The sequence below is a fragment of the Carassius auratus genome, chromosome 1 (genome assembly GCF_003368295.1).
Source record: "Carassius auratus strain Wakin chromosome 1, ASM336829v1, whole genome shotgun sequence".
In the NCBI taxonomy this organism is placed as follows: domain Eukaryota; kingdom Metazoa; phylum Chordata; class Actinopteri; order Cypriniformes; family Cyprinidae; genus Carassius; species Carassius auratus.
This window is the reverse complement of record NC_039243.1, coordinates 28,886,212-28,906,994: the sequence shown is the minus strand read 5'-3', so window position 1 is coordinate 28,906,994 and position 20,783 is coordinate 28,886,212. Positions and strand designations below refer to the sequence as shown.

Sequence of the window (20,783 nt, the reverse complement as noted above, 5' to 3'; positions counted from 1 at the left end):
GTATTCTAATTTAATACCTTATTCACAGCAATAACATCTGTGTGTGTTCATAAAAGTGTGTGTGTGTGTGTGTGTGTGTGTGTGTGTGTGTGTGTGTGCGCGTGCGTGCGTGTGTGTGTGTGTGCGTGTGTGGGTGTTTGTGTGTGTGTGTGTGTGTGCGTGTGTGTGTGTGTGTGTGTGTGTGTGTGTGTGCCTACGTAACAATATGGGAGGGCTGGGGGTCGTGGCCTAATGGTTAGAGAGTGGCACTCGTAATCCCAAGTTTACGAGTTCGAGTCTCAGGCCGGCAGGCAGGCTTTGACCCAGGCAATGAAGCCCCAACTGCTCAAATAAATGGCTGCCACTACTCCGGGGGTGTGTGTGTGTGTGCACTTTTGAAGGTTAAATGCAGAGCACGGATTTGACCCAGTATGTGTCACCATACTTGGCTGTATTTCACGTCAAAGGAATATTTTGGGGACATATTTTTACCGAAAAGTGAGCTAAACCTGACAGAATCTCAAAAAAAATTCCCTTCGGATTTTGGTTATTCAGACATTTTGCTGAACGTTGTAGTTGGAGGAGCAGTGGTGCTGATCAAGCACTTCAGGACGCAGAGACAGGGGAAGCGAGCCAGCGTGCTCATGAAGCTCAGATGTTTTTTGTATCACAAAAGGTTCTGTACAGATGTAACAGCATTAAAGAAGATGTGTTATTCTGATTTGGAAGCCCTCTTCATTAACTGTAAGCTCTTCAATTCAATGTGGGAGTTCCACTCGTTCATTCTTGTAAGTGTATACATTCATCTGCAAGTGCACGTGAGCCTGACTTTACAGAACTCTGACTCAACGACACTGTGATGGAGAGACTTTGAAAATGTCTACCATCACTGGTTTCACTGTTAATGTTGGTGCAAATGTTTTGGTTTATACATTCTCTCTTAATTGTCTTATTAGTTGTATTTATTTACTTAAACTCATTTCTAAATCATTTATATATATATATATTTATATATATGTTCCAATTTGGGAAGAGCGGGAAAAAAAATTGTATTTAAGATGGCCACCACTAGAATTTGGGATTGGACAGATAGAGAGTTTAGATAAGATTATGGGGCTGTGTAGCTAAGGAAATTCCAGCCTCGATGTTATAGTGGAGAGTTGGTATTGTGTTTAGTACTTGCAGTTCTAGTTTTAGACTGTTTTTATTACAATCTTTGTTTCAATCTCTTATACCTATTTATTTGTATATTCAGACATCCCAAGTCTCCTGGAAGTTCCGGGAGTCTCCCGCATATTGAAAGCGGCTCCCTGAGACCCGCAAATTAGTTAAAATCTCCCGGAATCTAGACCGAGCGAGCAAATGCGTGCATGTAAAACATATAATGTGTTTCAAACAAGGGGCAAGGAACTCGACCGGAAGTTGAAGTCGGCCGCGTGCTGCCATCTTGTAGCAGAACTTCACTTGCGTTAGCATTCCCATTGACTCCCATTCATTTTGGCGTCACTTTGACAGCGAATAACTTTACATCTGAGGCGTTTAAAGACTCTGTTTGTCCATTATTTATTTCTAAAGATACACGACAATATATAAAGGGCTCCATTACCTTCTATGTTACATTATGGCCCCCTATAAACAGTTTTTGTAAAAAATAGGCTAACGATTGCATCATAACCACTCGGCTCTCTGTCGCATTACCGTACAGACAGGAGGAGAAGCTCGCAGGCAATTAACTTAATATGGCGTACTGGCGTTACATTTTAAAATACTATACAAAATAATGAATCAGAATACTTAGGGGGGGGGGGGGGGGTCTTCGGGATACCTATTTTGCACACCTGCTTAAATAAACATCCCTCTGGGCCCCAGCTTTGCTATTGATCCTCCTAGTGACTGCTCGGGTCGTTATCACAAACGCCATCTTGTTTACAACACCAGAACTCTGTTTTCATTCTCTGGGACTTGAATAAAGCAAATCTTTTCCGTGAACTGCCAAAATACAGATAGCACATTACATGTCCCAATATATCAGACCATTGTTATACCACAATAAAAGATGCATATCACTCACCCACAGCTTTGGGGCTCTCTGATCACTGTTTAGCCCTCTGGGGTCTAATGGTGATTTGAAGGCCTAGAAAAGTTTTGGTATGCCCTGATATTTGTGCTTTTTTCAGTTGCTTATAAACATACATGGTTAAAGCTTAAAAACACTGTATTCAGTACAGTGTTAATTTCGTTAACGAAGATGATGACGAAAAATATTCGTTAAAAAAGCTTTTTTCTGTGACTAAGGCGAGACATTGACGAGCTAAAAATAATATCTGACAACGAAATTATGACAAAAGTTTTCATTAACTAGACAAGACTTGACTATAATGTTATATGAGGACTACCAGACATTCAAAATACATCCTATAGGCTATTGTCCTTCAAAATGTGTGTCCCTGTCATTGGATTGCGATCAGATAAGGGCCGCAGCCGCAGTAGATGGATAGTCTAATAAAACACGAACTAGCGATCTAAAACAATGGCTTCAGCACCCGAAGGGGTAGGGATAAGGTAACTAGATGTCCTGTTTTTCCTAGGGGTCACAATTTGTTGTTGATTAACTTAAAGTAGTGAAAGCGGGATAGACGAAATCACGCTGATAGAAGTGTTCTCTCTCTTGCACGCAGTCCAGATGTTTATCGTGTAGAGTACATCACGTCTTAAAAGGTCGGTTATGGATTGAGTGTATGTGAACAGGTGGGTGAAAACTGAACGCGTGTCAGTATTTCATGCATGCCTTCCATCTTAAATGGACAGCATTCCAAATTAAATACCCATCTGTCATTAATTTTAACCAACAAAAGAAAAAAGTTAAGTAAAACCTACTGTATCTAAATAATTAGTTTAATTTGTATCTCTATTGTATTTGTCTGATTGAGCTTTTTAATATATATATATATATATATATATATATATATATATATATATATATATATATATATATATATATATATATATATATATATATAGCTTTTCAGATTTCAAGAAAGAATGTTATGGCGGCAAATAAATGCCAATAATAACTGTCATTCCCCACATCCTCGCTCTCGATCTTCTCACCTCTGCTCGCGCAAACAATTGTATTTTTGTCAGTCGTGGGGCGGGGCTTGCTGTCTTAGTTGTTATCTCAAATGTAATTGGTTATTCCCCTTTTCCTGAAGTCAATATTGGATCCCTGTTAGAAGATGATTAATAATTTACTTGTCTTGACACATGACTTCATCAGTGGACCAGATACATGTTATCATTTCAAATGAGTTATCATTTCATTGTTTTATTTATTTTTGTCTTTATTTAATGTCATTTAATGCATTGTTCATAGAGTAGATCTTTACTCGATACTTGATTAACAGGAAGTCTTCTGATTGCTTGTAATTGCAGTCTTGTAATAAGAGATACACATATGAACCCTTTTTACAGATTGTAATGATGCACACACACACACACACACACACACACACACACACACACACACACACACACACACACAAGTACAGTAAAGAAAAAAGCATTTGAATTTTCTTTTTTTTTCAGAAATGTATTGCATTTTTTTTTTTTTTATCGGGGTCAAGGGAGACCAAGGACTGGAGGATGTACAGATTGCCAGGTTCATGTTTTCTTTTTTTTTTTTTTTTTTTTTTTTTTATGAAAATTGTCCATAATAAAAGGTAAAGTACAGTTGTCTGAAATTTCATTTAGTCCTAAATTTAGTAACTTTAGTTATCTGTAGGTAGCTTTTAATGTCACTTTTATGTAACAAAATATCTTACAATTATTAATAAATAACTGGTCTGTTTTTAAACCTGTTTCTAATAGGATTGACTGCATTTGGTGTGATGTCAGAATCAAGGACTCAGGCATGCTGACTTATTGAGGACCTGTTTAGTGTACAATAAACTTTTCTCTCAAGCATCCAGGCAGACTTGGAAACATTTGCAGAAGCCTGAACTCTTCATGCACTCTCCTCAGAAGGCAGTCGAAGCTCAGAGCAGCTGTGGCACATTGGACTGATACACACAAAATGTACTACTCTGAGAGATATGAGGTATGGAGACCCTGCTTTACTCTTACTTCATTACTCTGTCTTCACACTGCTGTTCATGCATATGTCCAAGTTAATTTTTTAACTATGTATTTAACTGCTAAATCAGTAAGATATTGCAGAGCTAACTTTAGATGTTGACATAGCAGCTTCTCATGATGCCTGTGAAGATGTACATTTACATTTAGTCTTTTAGCAGTCACTTATCCTAAGTGGCAATGGAAGAAATTAAAATCAACAAAAGAGCAATAATACCTAAGTGCTATAACAAGTCACAGTTAGGTTGACGCAGTGCACATAGCAAGTTTAAAAAATGTATATTATATAATAAAAAGAAAACAAGAACAAGCTAGTGTTAGAGGCCTTTTTTGCATTTTGTTAATTCTATAATAAATATTTAAAAAATAGAATACAAGATTAGAGAAGCTAGTAGCTAGAAGCTAGATTTCAGAGCAGTTGTTCAAGGCTGTTAATTAACAAATATTTAATATTATTAAATAATTATAATTAGATAATTATTTACAAAAACATTTAAAATCTAACTGTTCAAGAGCTTTATATTGTATTGTGTAATGTTGAAATGAACATCACTTACCTGGCATTTTCAAAGTGTATATTGTTTATGTGCTCTGAGGGACATACTTTAAAAAAAAAAAATTGTTATAACCTTTTAAAAAGACTCATGGTCTTACTCATGGCCTCGCTTGGTCTTAGCCGTGTTCCAGGTTCCTGGGTGGGCTGCTTCTTTGCATTGGCTCACTTTGCAACAGGTTATTTTGCATTTTTATCCTCATATCTGAAATTAAAAAAAAGTAACCATGTTGTTTACACAAATACACTACATTATTAAAATTATTGTGATGGTCACTGATACTAGTAGTAATTTATAGAAAAAAAGAACACAATTACCACATAGCACACATATTGTCAGTGATATTTACATCTTACTTAATACATTTACACCTCAGACGATCACAAACACCAATGACAGAGTATAACACATTGAACAGAAGCTTAGTTACATTCATAAGCACAAGCATGCTTTATATGTAGGCCTATATAATCCAAAAACTATAGTTATAAACATATATGGCTATATTTTTGAACGGAGAATAGCCTATCACAGTAGTTTTGTCTAATCATTCTTACTGATATTTGGCTAGTAACATTTTAACTTATATTACTTTTATAGGACAATGACAATTTATTTATATAGCGCAATTAACTACAACTTCCGTCAACAACTGTGCTTTCCATTATGTCATTAAAAACAGAGAAAAACACACAACAAACAAACAAACAAAAAAATAAAATTAAATAAACTTGTACAGTCATCAGCAAAACGCTTTTGAAAATAAAAATGTCTTTAGCCTGGACTTAAAAATATTAAGAGAAGAGGCTTGTCTAATGGACAGTGGCAAGGCGTTCCAAAGCCTGGGGGCAGCAATACAGAAAGCACGGTCTCCCCTGCACTTAAGCCTCGACTTTGGAGTAAACAATAGATCCTGGTTGGAAGACTGAAGGGATCTAGTGAGTTTATACTCGGCCAGCAACTCCCTGAGATAAAGTGGAGCCAAACCATTCAGGGGTTTAAAGATGAGGAGCAGCATCTTAAAATCAATTCTAAAACAAACAGGCAGCCAATGTAGTGAGCATAAAATAGGAGTGATATGCTCCCTCCTTTTGACGCCACACAAGAGTCTAGCCGCAGCATTCTGAACAAGCTGCAAGCGGGATAAAGCTGTCTGGCTAATCCCAAAGTAAAGTGAGTTACAGTAGTCCAGCCTTGATGAAATAAAAACGTGAATTACTTTTTCAAAATCTTTAAAAGAAAGAAAAGGCTTAGCTTTAGAAAGCTGTTGCAGCTGAAAAAAAGCAAGATTTGACAACTGAATTTATTTGTCGGTCAAACTTTGAGCCATCATCAAAAATGAAGCCAAGGTTTTTTACCCATGATTTTAAACACGGAGTCATCCCTCCCAAATAAATTTTTGGGGAATTTGAAAATTCAGATGGACCAAAAAATATAATTTCAATTTTCTTTTCATTGAAAATTAAAAATATTAAGGAAAGCCAAGTCTTTACATCTGCCAAACATGTCATAAGAGACTCAAGACCCACAGAGTTTCGTTTGACAGGCAGATAAACCTGAGTGTCATCCGCATAACAGTGAAATGACAAACCATGTTTTCTAAAAATTGAGCCAAGTGGGAGCATATAGAGGGAAAAAAGCAAAGGAGCCAAAATAGAACCCTGAGGAACCCCACAGGGCAAAAAAGCGTTACTCGAGTAATGTTCACCCATCTTGACTGAAAAACTCCTATTTGCAAAATATGATTTAAACCATTCTAGAGCAACACCTCTTAGACCAACACAATGTTCTAAACGGTCAATGAGAATAGCATGATCGACTGTATCGAAAGCAGCCGTCAAATCCAAGAGCACCAGGACTGCAAAATCACCCGAATCACATGATATCAAAATATCATTAAGAACCCTCAAGAGTGCAGTCTCGGTAGAATGGCATTTACGAAAACCTGACTGAAATGTTTCAAACATTGAATTGTCAGATAAAACATTTTGTAACTGTGAAAACACCATTTTTTTCCAGAATCTTTGAGATAAAAGGCAGATTAGAAATGGGCCTAAAATTTGTTAAAACTGATGAATCCAGATTCTGTTTTTTAAGCATTGGGTAAACCACTGCATGCTTTAAACAGTCAGGCATAATGCCAGATTCTAAACTGCGATTAACGATGAACAAAAGATATGGAGCGATGTCAATAAAAACTTGCTTAAGTAAAAAAGGATGAATAATATCCAATAATCCAATAATATCTGACAAATGTCGACATTTTGCTTTTTTCACTGCTTTCTGATATTTAAAAAGAGAGTCCTTTAAAATCTCAAAGGAAACATGAAGCCTGTCCTTTTTCCACTTTCGTTCTGCTCTTCTACAACAACGTCTGAGAGAACGAATAGAATCATCAATCCAGGGTTCAGAACGGGCTTTAGACTGAAAAGTCCTTAAAGGAGCCACAGCATTTAAAACATTAGAAGAGGTGGAGTTAAATCTAACTCCGTTAGAAAGTTCATATTCGATTTTGGTGGTCGATAGATTACCGCTTTGAGAAGCGGATCACCAAGTTCTAAAACAAACAGTTGAAGTTCAAAGCTGCTGCAGTTAACGTTACTCGCCACTGAGCGACAGGTAAAATGATCTTTATAAATAGATAGTCTGCCACCCCGACCAGTTGTGTGCGGAGAATTAAAAAACAAACATTTAGATGGCAAGAGTTCAGAAAAAGGACTTAGATCACCTGGACAGAGCCAGGTTTCAGTAAGAAATAAAAAATCCAAGTTTCGGGTAGAGAACAAGTCATTTAAAATGAAAGTCTTGTTAATCACAGATCTGGTGTTGATCAAAGCCATCCTTAAAGACAGAGGATTTAAGGTAGATACCTTGCATTGCTTTGGCCGTGGTAGAGGACGAAGATGTTTCAAACACACTCCTCTGCTATAAAAACGTGGAGAGAAAACAGGAGAATATGAACCGGAGGGTGGGATTGTCACAGTCGGAACCAGGTGGATTAACAACTCCCGAATCGAATCCAGGGAGCGCCGGCAAACAACATGACTTCGAAAACTCCATCAGAACAGATATGCTCTCTGTGTTTCAAAAGCGCAAGCCTCAGCTTAACAGCTGTGCCACTCCGTTTTCCCCGGCGTCGCCTCCGCCTCCAGGCCGGTAAGGAACATGGCCAGCGGCATAGATATCCAGGTATGTTTGATAGAAGTGGAGGAGGAGTATAGTACGAGCCATTCCGTAGTTGATATGGCAACGTGTTTGCAGAAACTTGCAGATTTAAAAGGAATGACCGATCGTAAGTCAGTATCAGTGAGGCAAGCAGCGGCTGCCAGATAAAACTAATTAAAATAAACAAACAAACAAACAGTACATGGAGCGGCAGACGGCAAGCTACACACATCGGCGCCATCTTAGTTATATCGTATTGGTATCTATGTTAAAGAACATAAAAAATAAAAAATAAAAATAAAAACATCCTGACATAGTGAGACATTTAGATGCTGTGAATGAAACTTAATAATGTTTCACTTGATTATACATTTAGTCAGGAATTATAGATTGGAAAACCCCTAACTTGTAAAATGTGTACAAGTTATGTGTAAACTAATTTAAAAAATATATAAAAAAATACTCTGATCTCTGCTTAATCAAGCCGCTGCATTTTTTTCCCCAGAGGTATTCCAAAGCATATTCTTCTCAGCGTGTCTTATTGAGGTGAATTCTGTCTTATTTGCCACAGTCTTTTCTGAGATAAAATATTTTTTTTTCCTCTCAGCACAAAGCGAACAATAACATTTTAAAAACTTGAGATGCAGTCTCGCTGCTTTCTTTGCTTCACGTGGACTATTGTAATATCAATAGCGCGTTCAGCAGATGGGCGTGGGTGCATTAGATATAATAAAGGGTGACAGGAAAGACTGGACATCACGTTGTTTTCATATGGATAACTTTATCACAGAATAATTGTTTTCCATAAGACTTGCTTAGTTTACAATTAGACATGTCAGGCTTTCTTTCTATTTTTCTATATTTCTATCTTTTATGTTTCTAAATATCTATAGAGAGACTGTAGGCTGTAACTTCTTATATCAGTTTCTGTGAAGACATCTGCATTCCTACAATGACAAACCATTATTCACTACAAAACTCAAAAAAAAAGAAAGATGCTTGCAAGAATGGGGACATATTCTTGCATAAACAGGCCAAATACACACTGAGGAGGTCAGAGTGGGAAAGAGGAATTATTCTGGAAAGCTAAGGAACCAATTCACTTCTGTGACCCTGCTTCAGTGTGGAAAGGTCTGAAAGACAACACCAATTACAAGACACCATCCCCAAGAACTGTGGAGAATTAACAGCCGATGATCTGAATGAGCTTTATTGCAGGTTTGAAAAAACACCATTTACAAGGTAAATGCAACCCCTTTCTCCCCCACACCTTCACTTCAGATCAGTGAAGATTATGTGTGTCAGACCTTCAGAAAGAATAAGAGAAGAAAGGCACCAGCCCCAGACAGTGTGACACCAGCTTGTCTGAAAACCTGCGCTGACCAGTTGGCCTCACTGTAAAAAGAAATTGCTGATTCTACTTAAGAAAAACTAGTGAATTTAACTTACTTTGTAAAATTTGTTGAATTAACTTGATTAGACTGTGTACTGTGAACTTAGGTAGTTAAACTAAACAGATCTAGTACAATGTACTTATGATTGTTAAGTGTATTGTACTAAAGGCATGTTCACGCTGTTGCAAATTTCTGGAGCACAGAATTTGCATAGTAATAATAATGATGAATGATGAAATTATTATTTTTTTAGTAAATGCCCTACAATTATATATATATATATATATATATATATATATATATATATATATATATATATATATATATATATATATATATACATACATACATACATACATACATACACACACACACACACACACGTGTGCGTGTGTATGCATTTATTTATAGGTTCTGAATCTTTTTTTTTCTTCACGCTATATAAAATAACTGGGAAGATTAAAGCTTATTTGCAAGCCCATCAGCTGCTAATGCTTCACAGTCTATTATATTTTTATTTATAGAGCTTGATATAGTTACTGGCCGTTGGGTAAGTTTCAGCATAAGACAAAACTACTCTTCTAATCAGCTACTTTAATCTCTTAAATGCATTTTCGAATCGCGCATGCGCAATGGGACGGTTTGTGTTAAGACGACGACGACGAAGAAGAAGAAGAACTTCAGCTCGTGTTCTGGATGAGGCAGCAAAACTAGGTATGCTCTTGAACAACCATTTATAAACCTTGATGTCATTGTATTGTGTATAAACACACACACACACACACACACACACACACGTGTGCGTGTGCATGCATTTATTTATAGATTCTGAACCTTTTTTCCTTCAAGCCATAAAATAACTGGGAAGATTAAAGCTTATTTGCAAGCCCATCAGCTGCTGCTGTTTCACAGTCTATTCTATTTTTTTATTAACAGAGCTTGATATAGTTACTGGCCGTTGGGTAAGTTTCAGCATAAGATAAAACAACTCTTCTAATAGTCTACTTTAATTTCTTAAAAGCGTTTTCGTCTCGCGCATGCGCAATGGGATGGTGTGTGTTTGAAGAAGACGACGTCGACGAAGAATTTACGCTCGTGTTCGGTATGAGGCAGTAAAGTTAGGTATGCTCTTGAATGAATACTTATAAATCTTAATGCATTTCATATAAAAACTCAAATTTAATTTGCTCATTGTACAGTAAGAGGAAAAGGCACACTAAAGTAGTTTTATGTTGAATGAGACCAGTGGCTTTTACTAGTTTGCAAAAACCGTTTTTTACTGAACACTGTTTTTATGTAGCGTTACAGTTTATAAGCTGTTTTAATCGGTAATAAGTTCGGGGTTTATTAAGATGTAAAAACCTGTGCGGCCTTAACGAAACAATTTTCTAGAACGTTTGATGCTCACGTGTCGTTCACATGGAAATTAACAACACGATAAATTAAGATGTCGTAACTAACAAGCAATTACTACCTTATTTTGTCTTTTTATTTTGTGTATGCTCATTTTTGTGACTTAAATTCATGCAGTGGACGTGCAAGTTCTGCTTGTTTTCGTGTGAAAAGAGGGCTCCGCTGTTGAAACACTACAGATTAAAACATGGAAGCTACTCTAGAAGTACTCCGATTCCATGTCTCTACACAGATTGTCTTTGTTCATTTAAATCATTTAATGCACTAAAGGTGCACTTAACAAAAAATCATTCACATCAAGCACACGGTAGCCAATCCAGTCCATGTGATAACATCCCTTTGATATTTAACTGCCCACTTTGCAGTTTTGAGGAGCCCTGCACAAAGTCAATTTTTTTTTCTCATTTACGGCAGCATCTAAAAAATCATGAAACAGTGCAGTGTCCATACAACAATTGCAATTTTGAGAGCAATGTCTACTCTACATTTAATTCACATATATGTAGAGATCATGGAGCACATGATCAAAGACAATTGAAATCTGAGGTTCTCTTGCACATTGCTTCTCACAGTGTAGATAATGTGCAACAAGAAGAGCCTTTGAGCCCTGATCCTGTAGATGAACATTTGGAGGAAAATGATATAGAGAATGAAAACCTTGATCAATTGCATCATCAATTGGAGCACAATTTAGCCTCACTATTTCTTAAAATGCAGGCAATTTTGCATGTTTCTGATTCGGCTGCACAGGAAATAATTCAACAAATAAATCAAATTTTACTTTTTTCAGAACCCCTTGTCTATCATGCAATTCAGCAAATTCTCCTTGAACATGGACTGAGTGGCTGTGATTCATTAGTGAGAAAAATTGTGAATGCAGTAAAAGAAAGTAACCCAATCTTGACAATGACCAAAGATGGCGAGCCTCTTTCCACAATAAGCAGAAGAGCATCATATTTTCAGAGGGAATTTCCGATTGTCATGCCAATTGAATACAAGCTTGAGGCACACTCAGTCTCTTATGTGCCAATTCTGCAAATGTTGCAGAAAATTCTAAACAGGCCAGACATTCTAAATAGGGTCCTTTGCAATGATCGATCAGTTAATGAATTCAAGACTTACCGAGATGGCACCCACTATCAAGAAAATGACTTTTTCAACACTGAGACCTTCAGGATTGTTCTGGGTCTTTATGTTGATGAATTTGAGCTGGCCAATCCCCTTGGCACTTCTAGAAAAAAACACAAACTGTTCGCTCTCTATTGGGTTCTAGCTAATCTTCCCTCAAAAGATCGTTCATTACTTCAGTCAATTCAGCTAGCAATTTTATGCAGAGCTACTGCAGTAAAACAACATGGTTACACAGACATCTTGCGACCACTTGTTCAGGACCTTGAAACTCTTGAAAAGCATGGTGTATACATTGAACAGTTAGGAGAATGTGTGAAAGGAAGTGTACTTTTTGTGTCATCTGATAATCTAGGTGCTCATTCTTTCGCAGGACTACAGGAGAGTTTCACTGTTGAGCACCCTTGTCGGTTCTGCTTGGCAACGAGGAGTGAAATCCAGGAGAAGGAGGTCCGGTCGGGAGCATTTGAACTGAGAACCAAGCAGGAGCATGACAGGCATGTGGCTGAAGTGTTACACGATGCGAGTTTGGTAAAGCAATATGGTGTAAAAGGTGGCTGTGTTTTAAGTGAAAGGTTGGAACATTTTCACACAGTTGGTGGTTTTCCACCTGACCTAATGCATGACCTTATGGAGGGTGTCATCCCTATTGAAATGTCCTTGTGCATTAATGATTTGGTCTCAAGGAAATTAATCTCTCTTGAATCCCTGAATCAAGCTATCAAGCAGCTTCCTTACAAATTCTCAGACAAAGTTGATCAGCCTCAAATCATCCCAGGCACATTTGCCTCAAAAGGTACCATTGGGGGTAATGCACATGAGAATTGGGCGCTTATTAGACTTCTGCCCCTCATGGTTGGCTTTGATATCCCTGAGAATGATAAAACATGGGAAATTGTGTTGCTTCTGAAAGATATGTTAGAAATGACGTTGGCATTCAAGTTCACTGAGGATTCTCTTGATTTTCTTGATGCAAAGATCTCAGAACACAGACATTTGCTTTTAACAGTCTTTCCTCATTTCAAATTGCGCCCTAAACACCACTATATTGAGCACTATCCGCAGCTCATAAGAACATATGGGCCACTAAGAGATATGTGGACGATGCGATTTGAGGGAAAACATAAAGTGTTCAAGCAGGTAATCCGTGACACCAAAAACTTTAAAAATGTTCCACAAACTTTGGCTGTTCGCCATCAAAGACTGCTGGCTTACTACATTGACTCCCCCTCCTTTCTCAAGCCACCCATACAGACAGATAAGATGATGGGTACTTTGATGTCAACTTTCCCTCAGAACATTCAGGAATTCCTGAGAGACAAATATGCAGTTCAGAACACTGTCCTCGCAGCATCATCTGTGAGCATTGATGGAATCAAGTACAATCCAGATATGGTTGTATCTGTTGGTACTTGCTCAGGCCTACCTGATTTCAGACAGATTTTCAAAATTCTTGTCATCAACAGTGATGTTCTGTTTGTGTGTAAAGATCTGACATGTTGGTACATTGAGCACCTGCGTTCTTTTGAACTGTGCAGTCCTGTGCTATCACTGTCAATTACCAAACCCTCGGATCTAAATGACCCATTTCCTTTGCCAGCCTATACACTTCGGGGCAGGACCTATGTTACGCTCAAACATTATATCATATGCTGAATGAATGACAATTCAGGTTTTAAAGGGACTTCAGAAATTCTGCAAATTATCATTATTTAGTCTCATTCTTATTCTGTAGACAAAAATTATTTTTGAAAATATTTCTGACTGCTCTTGTCTATGTCAGAAGATCGCAGGCATAGCTTCAGGAGCACACAAAAGCATACATAATTTCATTAAACTAGGTGTTCAAATAGTAGATCAATAGGTTTGGTGAGAAACAAACTGAAATGTTATTTATTATTTTTACTTTAAATTGTCACATCGTGCATGTACTCGAGAGAGTAGCGGTTAGCTTAAATGCTGTCCTGTGTGAAGGGTTTCTCCTTTGCACAGTTTTTTTCAAGATTTATAAATAATTTGAAAGAAAAAAAACTGTATATCAATCTTGAACAAATTCTCCTGTGCAAATGAACAACCCTTCACACAGTATAGCATACACACAGGATATATACAGTTAAATGGATTATATATTGAAGTTCATTTCTCAACAAACCCAACCATTTATGCCTTAAATGCTTGAACTGTATTGCACAAGTCACATGAAATTATGAATGCCTCTGTGTACATTACATTTTAAACAAGGATGAGTGAAACTTTTTGAATCATATTTTTGCAAAGGATGGGTTTAGAATGATGAAATTGGGGTGAGCAGTCCCTTTAAGAAAACTAACTCAATTCTTTAACCTTTGTAGAGAGACCAAGTATGGAGACAACAACTGTACTCCGAGTTATAATTTGTGACAACGACATCCGAAAAATTGTACTTCCTGTGAAACCACAGACAGTTGACTCACTGTTGGAACAACTTGAAGAAAAGCTGGGACTTCAGTACAAGTTCGCACTTCAGTTTGAGGATCCAGACTTCAACAATTCCCTCGTGAATCTTACCAACATTGCTGACTTGCCAGATAAGCCTACACTGAAGATTGTCTCCCTTGTGACGTCACCAACCCCTAGCACAGCTGACACTGAAGTCCTATCTGTGGCTTCTGATCATCCACGCCATTGTCTACGGACTGCATGGCCAGAAACTTTCGAGATCCCTACTTTTCCTGTTGACGTTGAGTATAGATTACGTCAGGGAAATCTACAGTACATGCGAGATCAAACATACCTACAATTGTCAGGAGAGCTTAAGCATGAGATTCTCGAAAAACTCTCAGAAACTATATACAGTTACAAAGCTTACCCAGATAAGGAAGACTTCGAGGCTGTTGCTACTGCTTTAATACAAAAACACCCTTGCCTTACCCAGCCTGGCTCATCTAAGGGGTGGAATGGGTGGTATGATAGCCTTAGGTGGAAAATGGGCAATTACCGCTCAAAACTGCGTCGAGCTGGATGCTTGGAGGTATCCATAAATGGTGGGAAAAGAAGAGGACTGCAGCCTCAGAGAAACATCAAAAGACCCAAGAGGTTTGAAATCAATTTTCTACCGAACTTCCCTGATGGTGAAGATGAAGCCAGCATGGAGTCCAAAAGGAAAGAGATGGTGGAAGAAATGAAGAAACGTCGTCTTAACGTTGCACTGATAGCCCGGAACATGAATTCTACATTTGCCTTGCGTAGAAAGGAATTGATAGAGAAGGAGCCTGCTGTGAAGAATACAGTGGAAAGGTGGCCAGCCCTCTTCACACAGAGTCAGGTGAGTCTTAATTGTTTTCCTATGTCATTTCATCTTGAACATTTTCAAAGCAAATTTATCATTAACCAGTTTTGGTGTTAATTCATACTTGGACATTTCAGTGAAAAGTGATTGCTTAATGTCAGTTTGTCCTACTTCTTTTTTTTTTTTTTAGATCATGGCAGAGTTTAATCGTATATCTGGCAAAAACCTGCAAGCTGAATTCTTTCAAGAACTGGACAGATTTACTCCACGTTTCATCGATATCTTCAGGGTTAAAGGTGGAGACATTGGTTCCAAACTTAAGAAGATTCTGCAGCAGATTGAAAATGACGTAAGCTCCTCGACTTATTACAATTCTTTTTCGAAAGCAAAACAAATGTTGCTTTTGCTGTTGTTTTTTGCTCTGTGTTGTGTAAGCGCTATTCAAGATACATTTTTATAACTTTGCAGAAATCGAACATCAATGCGGGACGAACAGCCGTTCTTCACGGCCTACCACTCCTCCTCGGAGAGGACCCCTCCGATTTTTACAAGACATGTTTTGTAAGTATTTTCTTCTCTGATGATTCTTATTTAACAGGCAAACTGTTCTTCAAACAGTTTTGATATCTAGAAAGAAGAGTTATGAAGGCAAGAAAAACAGTGAGGATACTGAAACAAGGAAAGGGATAGAGAAAAGAAAGTGAAAGATAAATAAAAAAAATTAGGGAAAAAGACAGTATAAGAAGATTTTATATTGCATAAATGAATAAAAAAAACATTTCTAAGAAAGACAATAGATTATTTTGATAGTTTTAATTAATATAGCTGGCCTTCAGTTTGTCTTTTCATGCAGCTGTTTGATGTATGTATTCCCCCCTGCATCCACTCCTGTGTCCTGTTTGAAAAGGCCTTTACATTTAGAAATACCATGTTATAAGTTTAGTTTTACATTTTAATGAGAGTATGTGCTCTTAAAGGGATAGTTCACCGCAGAAAAAATTGTCATTTACTTACCCTTATGTTGTTCCAAACCTGTATGAGTTTCTTTCTTCTAGCTGAACACAAAAGATATTTCGAAGAATGTCAGTAATCAAACAGTTGAGAGTAGAATTTAATTGACTTCCATAGTATTTTTCCTATTATGGAAGTCAATGTCTACTCTCAACTGTCTGTTTACCAACGTTCATCAAAATATCTTCTTTTCAGTTCAACAGAAGAAAGAAACTCATGCAGGTTTAGAACAACTTGAGGGTGAGTAAATGAGACAATTTTCATTTTGGGGTGAACTTTGCCTTTAAAAGATGTTTTGTGGCTTTCTTTGACCTAATTTTTGTTATGTTTTCCCATTTTTAGGACTGTGATGACAATGAAGACATGTCGGACGTTGAAATAGGTATTCTGACAGTGATTCCAGAGGACTCTGCAACTGTACCCTACTCCCTGCATCTTGGTGCCACAACAACGGCAATCATTTTGGAAGGTACAGTGGTTGTGGATGATCTTGAAAATCTTCCACAAGCAACGTGTCTGCTCTTTGGACTAATTTATGCTCTAAACTTAGAGTATCCTGCAGCACTGAAATGCACATTCGACTTCATACAAAGAGTGATTTTGTCCCTTGGCCACAAGTCACTCAAACCTAAAATCCAATCACTGAAAAATCGCCTGATGCAGTAATAGATCATAGCCATGATGCTAGTTTGAGTGAATAGAAGCTGTCTTTAAGAAAACTAAAGAAATTGTTCAGTACTGTTTTACAGATACTTCAGTTTTTTCAATTGTTGAAAATGAAAAAATAAAAATCCACATTTAAGAGGATGTTTTGAAAAATTTCAAGTTTACTTGTTTGGTTTTAGAATAGTTTTAATATAAGAGAACTGTAGTAGGAAGGTGTTCTGTACTAAACTTGTAACATACTTGCAAGCTCTGCTTTTGAACACTTTGTAAAGATGTTAAAAACAAAGAAACATTCATCCTTTTAATTGTCTTTTTATTTCTTGAGTGCAGTATGTGCTTTTTTTTTTCTAAAATGTTGCTGGCGGGCAGTTGACGGGCATGCCTTAAGTAATGTTTTAAAATGAATACTGTTTTATAGAGCAAATAAAGTGTTCTAGTGTTGTGCCAAATCTGTTGTCTGTCTTTGCATTCTCAACTTAGAATTTTGAGTACAACTTGCTTGAGAAATTTAAGGCAATCAGTTTCCACACATTCGTCTAGTAAAATGAACAAGCCGACATGTTAGAAGAACTGTTTTGTTTAAGTTCTGCTTACAAATCTCAACTTAAATCTGTAAGTTACCTAAACTTTTGAATTTGAGTTACTTGTACTCAAGTTTTATGGTACCCTCTACAAATACACAAGTTAACTCTACAAAGTAGTAGAGAGTAGTATCAACTAAAAAATTATGACCTAATTTACTTGAGAATTTTGAGGCAATCAGTTTCCACAGCTTTTCTAAGTAAAGTCAACTTATTACTTTTTACAGTGTTCATCTTCACACAGATCTTCAACTGATCACTGGAGCTGTGAGAAGTACCCTCATGCTTCAAATGAAGAAACCCCAAATTACTGGACTTAATAACTACAGATCTGTGGCTCTAGCATCTGTGGCCATGAAATCATTTGAAAGACTGGTTTTGGCTTATCTGAAGGACATCAGATAGACTTGCAGTTTGCCTACAGAGCAAACAGGTCTGTGGATGATACATGATACATGGGACTGCACTACATCTTGCAACAACTAGATAGACCAGGGACTTATATGAGGATCATGTCTGTGGACATTAAATCGGCTTTAAACATCCCATACCTCCTCCTGTACCTGCACCTGTATGATCAGGACTGGCACCCCCAGGGTTGTGTCCTCTCCCCACTGCTCTTCTTTCTCTACACCAATGACTCCACCTCTAAAGACCCCTCTGTCAAGCTCCTGAGTTCTGTCAAGCTCCAAGTTTTCAGATGAAACCATACTTATCTGCCTCATTCAGGACAGTGACGAATCTGTTTACAGACAGGAGGTTAAAGATCTGGCTGTGTGGTGCAGTCTTAACAACCTGGAGCTTAACACACTCAAAACTGTGAAGATGATCGTGGACTTCAGGAGAAACCCTCCTGCTCTCGCCCCATCACCATCATGGACAGCACAGTAACGACAGTGGAGTCATTCAGTTTCCTGAGCACCATAATCTCTCAGGACCTGAAGTGGGACAATCACATTGAGTCCATTGTTAAAAAGGTACTTTCTTCGCCAGCTGAGGAAGTTCAACCTGCCACAGGAGCTGCTGAAACGGTTCTACTACGCCATCATTCAATCCATCCTCTGCACTTCTATAACTGTCTGGTTCAGTTCAGCTACCAAATCTGACCTCAGAAGACAACAGGTGATAGTCCGAACTGCTGAGTGAATCACTGGTACAACCCTCCCTACTCTCCAAGAATTGTACTTATCCGGAGTGAGTAAAAGGGCTGGCAAAAACATTCTGGACTCCTCACATCCAGCACACTCCCTCTTTAAACTGTTGCCATCTGGTCGGCGCTACCAAGCAGGAACATTTTCTTTACTCAGGCAATCCATGTCATGAACATTTAACAATAAATATGGAATACACAACACTATTATACATTATCCATTTAACAAACATACTTATTACATTTTAAATTTGCACATATAATACCTGTACATACATCATTGCCTATATTATATATTGTGTTTTTAATATTTTGTACATTGTCTATTTTGTATATTTGTATATCATTCTTTTTATTATCTGCATCCTGTCTTGTCACTGTCATTCTATTGCCCCGTGGAGCTTCTGTCACTAAAACAAATTCATTGTATGTGTAAACATACCTGGCTATAAAGCTCATTCTGATTCTGATGTACATCAGGACAAAATATATAACATTGAACGCTGCCACATCAGATATCACATCAGACCCAAGAGTCTCTGGATCTATTACAGTGAGTGACTGGCCTAGCTTCTGTTTACGGTTAACTGCTGTAGGAATCACATAACCCTTACCAAAAAAGTAGTATACTTCAAGTTTATCTAACTAAGTAAACTTAAGTAAAGTTCAATTATATTTTAAGTATACTTTATGTAGCAAGTATACACACATCAGTGTTCTAGTACTATAATTGTAAGTGCACGGTTTAAATACACCTTGGGACTAAATTTGCCCACTTTCTAGTATATAGTAGTGTCACTTTTAATTATACTAGGTTTACTGACAGTTTAATAATTAAATACTTTGTACAATTTGAAATGTGGTCTCAGTAAACTAATAGTTTAGTAGTTTTATACTGCAAGTATACTCATAAGTTTTCTTTAAGTGAACCTTACATCATACTTTAAATATACTACTATGTTCCTATTTAGGTATGAATTTGTATATATTTTGTTATATGAATATCTGAAAATACAAAACATCCAAAGAAAGAGCAGGGTATCTGCTTGTAAAAAAAAATATATATATATTTATTCTAGCTTCATGCTTTATTTTTTTTTAAACACTATAATATGGGTAAGTTTCATAAAAAATGAAGAAATAACATTTTGAACAAAAAGCTGAAAAAAAAAAAAAACTATGAATTGGATCCAGAATGATAATCGAAACTTAAATGGAGTCGATTAACACCCCAAAGCTTAAATATATTTAGAATTTTTGTAAGTATAAGTCAAGAATACTTAAATGTAATTTTAAGTATATTTTTCTGAGGAGTACATAAAAAGAAAACTAAAATATATATTCCTAAGAAGTATACTAATAGCACACTTGAATAAACTTCTTTTTCATAAGGGAACACAAGTGAGGGAAAATGGAAAACATCGTTGTTGAAACCCCACACAGCACAGAGAAAAGTGGTTCACTGTCCTGGAGAAAGCAAACTCTTATTTGTGTTAAGCTTTAACCCCAGTTTATTTGAGTGAGAATGACATGTCAATGCCGAACCACCATCTGCTCTGATTAAGCCAATATCAACCAATTGTTAATGTAATTCAATACATGGATGCTCTGGAGTCGCAGAGGAACCAGAATTGTACCCATACACATGTGAAAGACAATTCCATCAACTATCCTGAGCGTCTTTTATGCTCGCCCTTCAGGCAGTCTTATCGTCCTGAGTCCAGACATGTGAGTTTGAACGAGAATGCATGCGTTGGACATTGGTGAAAATTACTCTGTCAAAATAAGGTGCCTATTTATATAGCAATGTTTTATATGTGGGAACAATACATTGTATCATTATACATTAATTTGATGTATTGATCCATATCGATGGATATTTACACACCCCTATCGCCAACATGAGCAGAGCTAAACATTCCAGAACTTGTACACGTCAGGACATTTTGTGAATAAACACTTCAAACATGAACAAACTCCTCGAAGTGTGCCTAGTGAGAGCATTATGCACAAAGCTGTGTTTGCACTGCTCCCAACACAACGATTATGTGTATTCACAACCTGATATCAAAGCTTGTGCTTTCTGTTTTTTTTTTTTTTTTTTTTTTTTTTTGTTGATTCAAGATGATGAACTCAATTTGAAGTATCTTATTCCAATATCATCAGGTACATCAGCGAGCGAGCAGACTCACTATGTCATTTTGATGGACATAGTCAAATATAATTTTCTGTGCCCTTGAAAAGTATAGTGGGTGTTGCTGTTGTAAGGTTAGTTCTAAAAACAATAAGATGAATATGGTTACCGTCATCTAAGAGAAATCAGCAGTTTAACAGAATTTTCTC

General features: G+C 37.1%; 1 protein-coding gene across 2 annotated transcripts; it reads left to right on the top strand.

Annotated features, from left to right (window-relative positions):
- The first annotated feature begins 9,716 nt into the window (after positions 1-9,716).
- LOC113106478 (uncharacterized) lies at positions 9,717-17,158 on the top strand. Of its 2 annotated transcripts, XM_026268432.1 has the most exons (7): positions 9,717-9,937; positions 10,245-10,345; positions 12,138-12,261; positions 14,116-15,068; positions 15,223-15,381; positions 15,501-15,593; positions 16,386-17,158. In XM_026268432.1, the coding sequence occupies exons 3-7, from the start codon at positions 12,255-12,257 to the stop codon at positions 16,707-16,709; spliced, it is 1,536 nt and encodes a 511-aa protein (XP_026124217.1). In that variant the 5' UTR covers positions 9,717-9,937; positions 10,245-10,345; positions 12,138-12,254; the 3' UTR covers positions 16,710-17,158. The 2 variants fall into 2 exon arrangements, with proteins under 2 accessions (XP_026124217.1, XP_026124227.1); XM_026268442.1 differs by lacking the exon at positions 10,245-10,345.
- Positions 17,159-20,783: the final 3,625 nt, after the last annotated feature.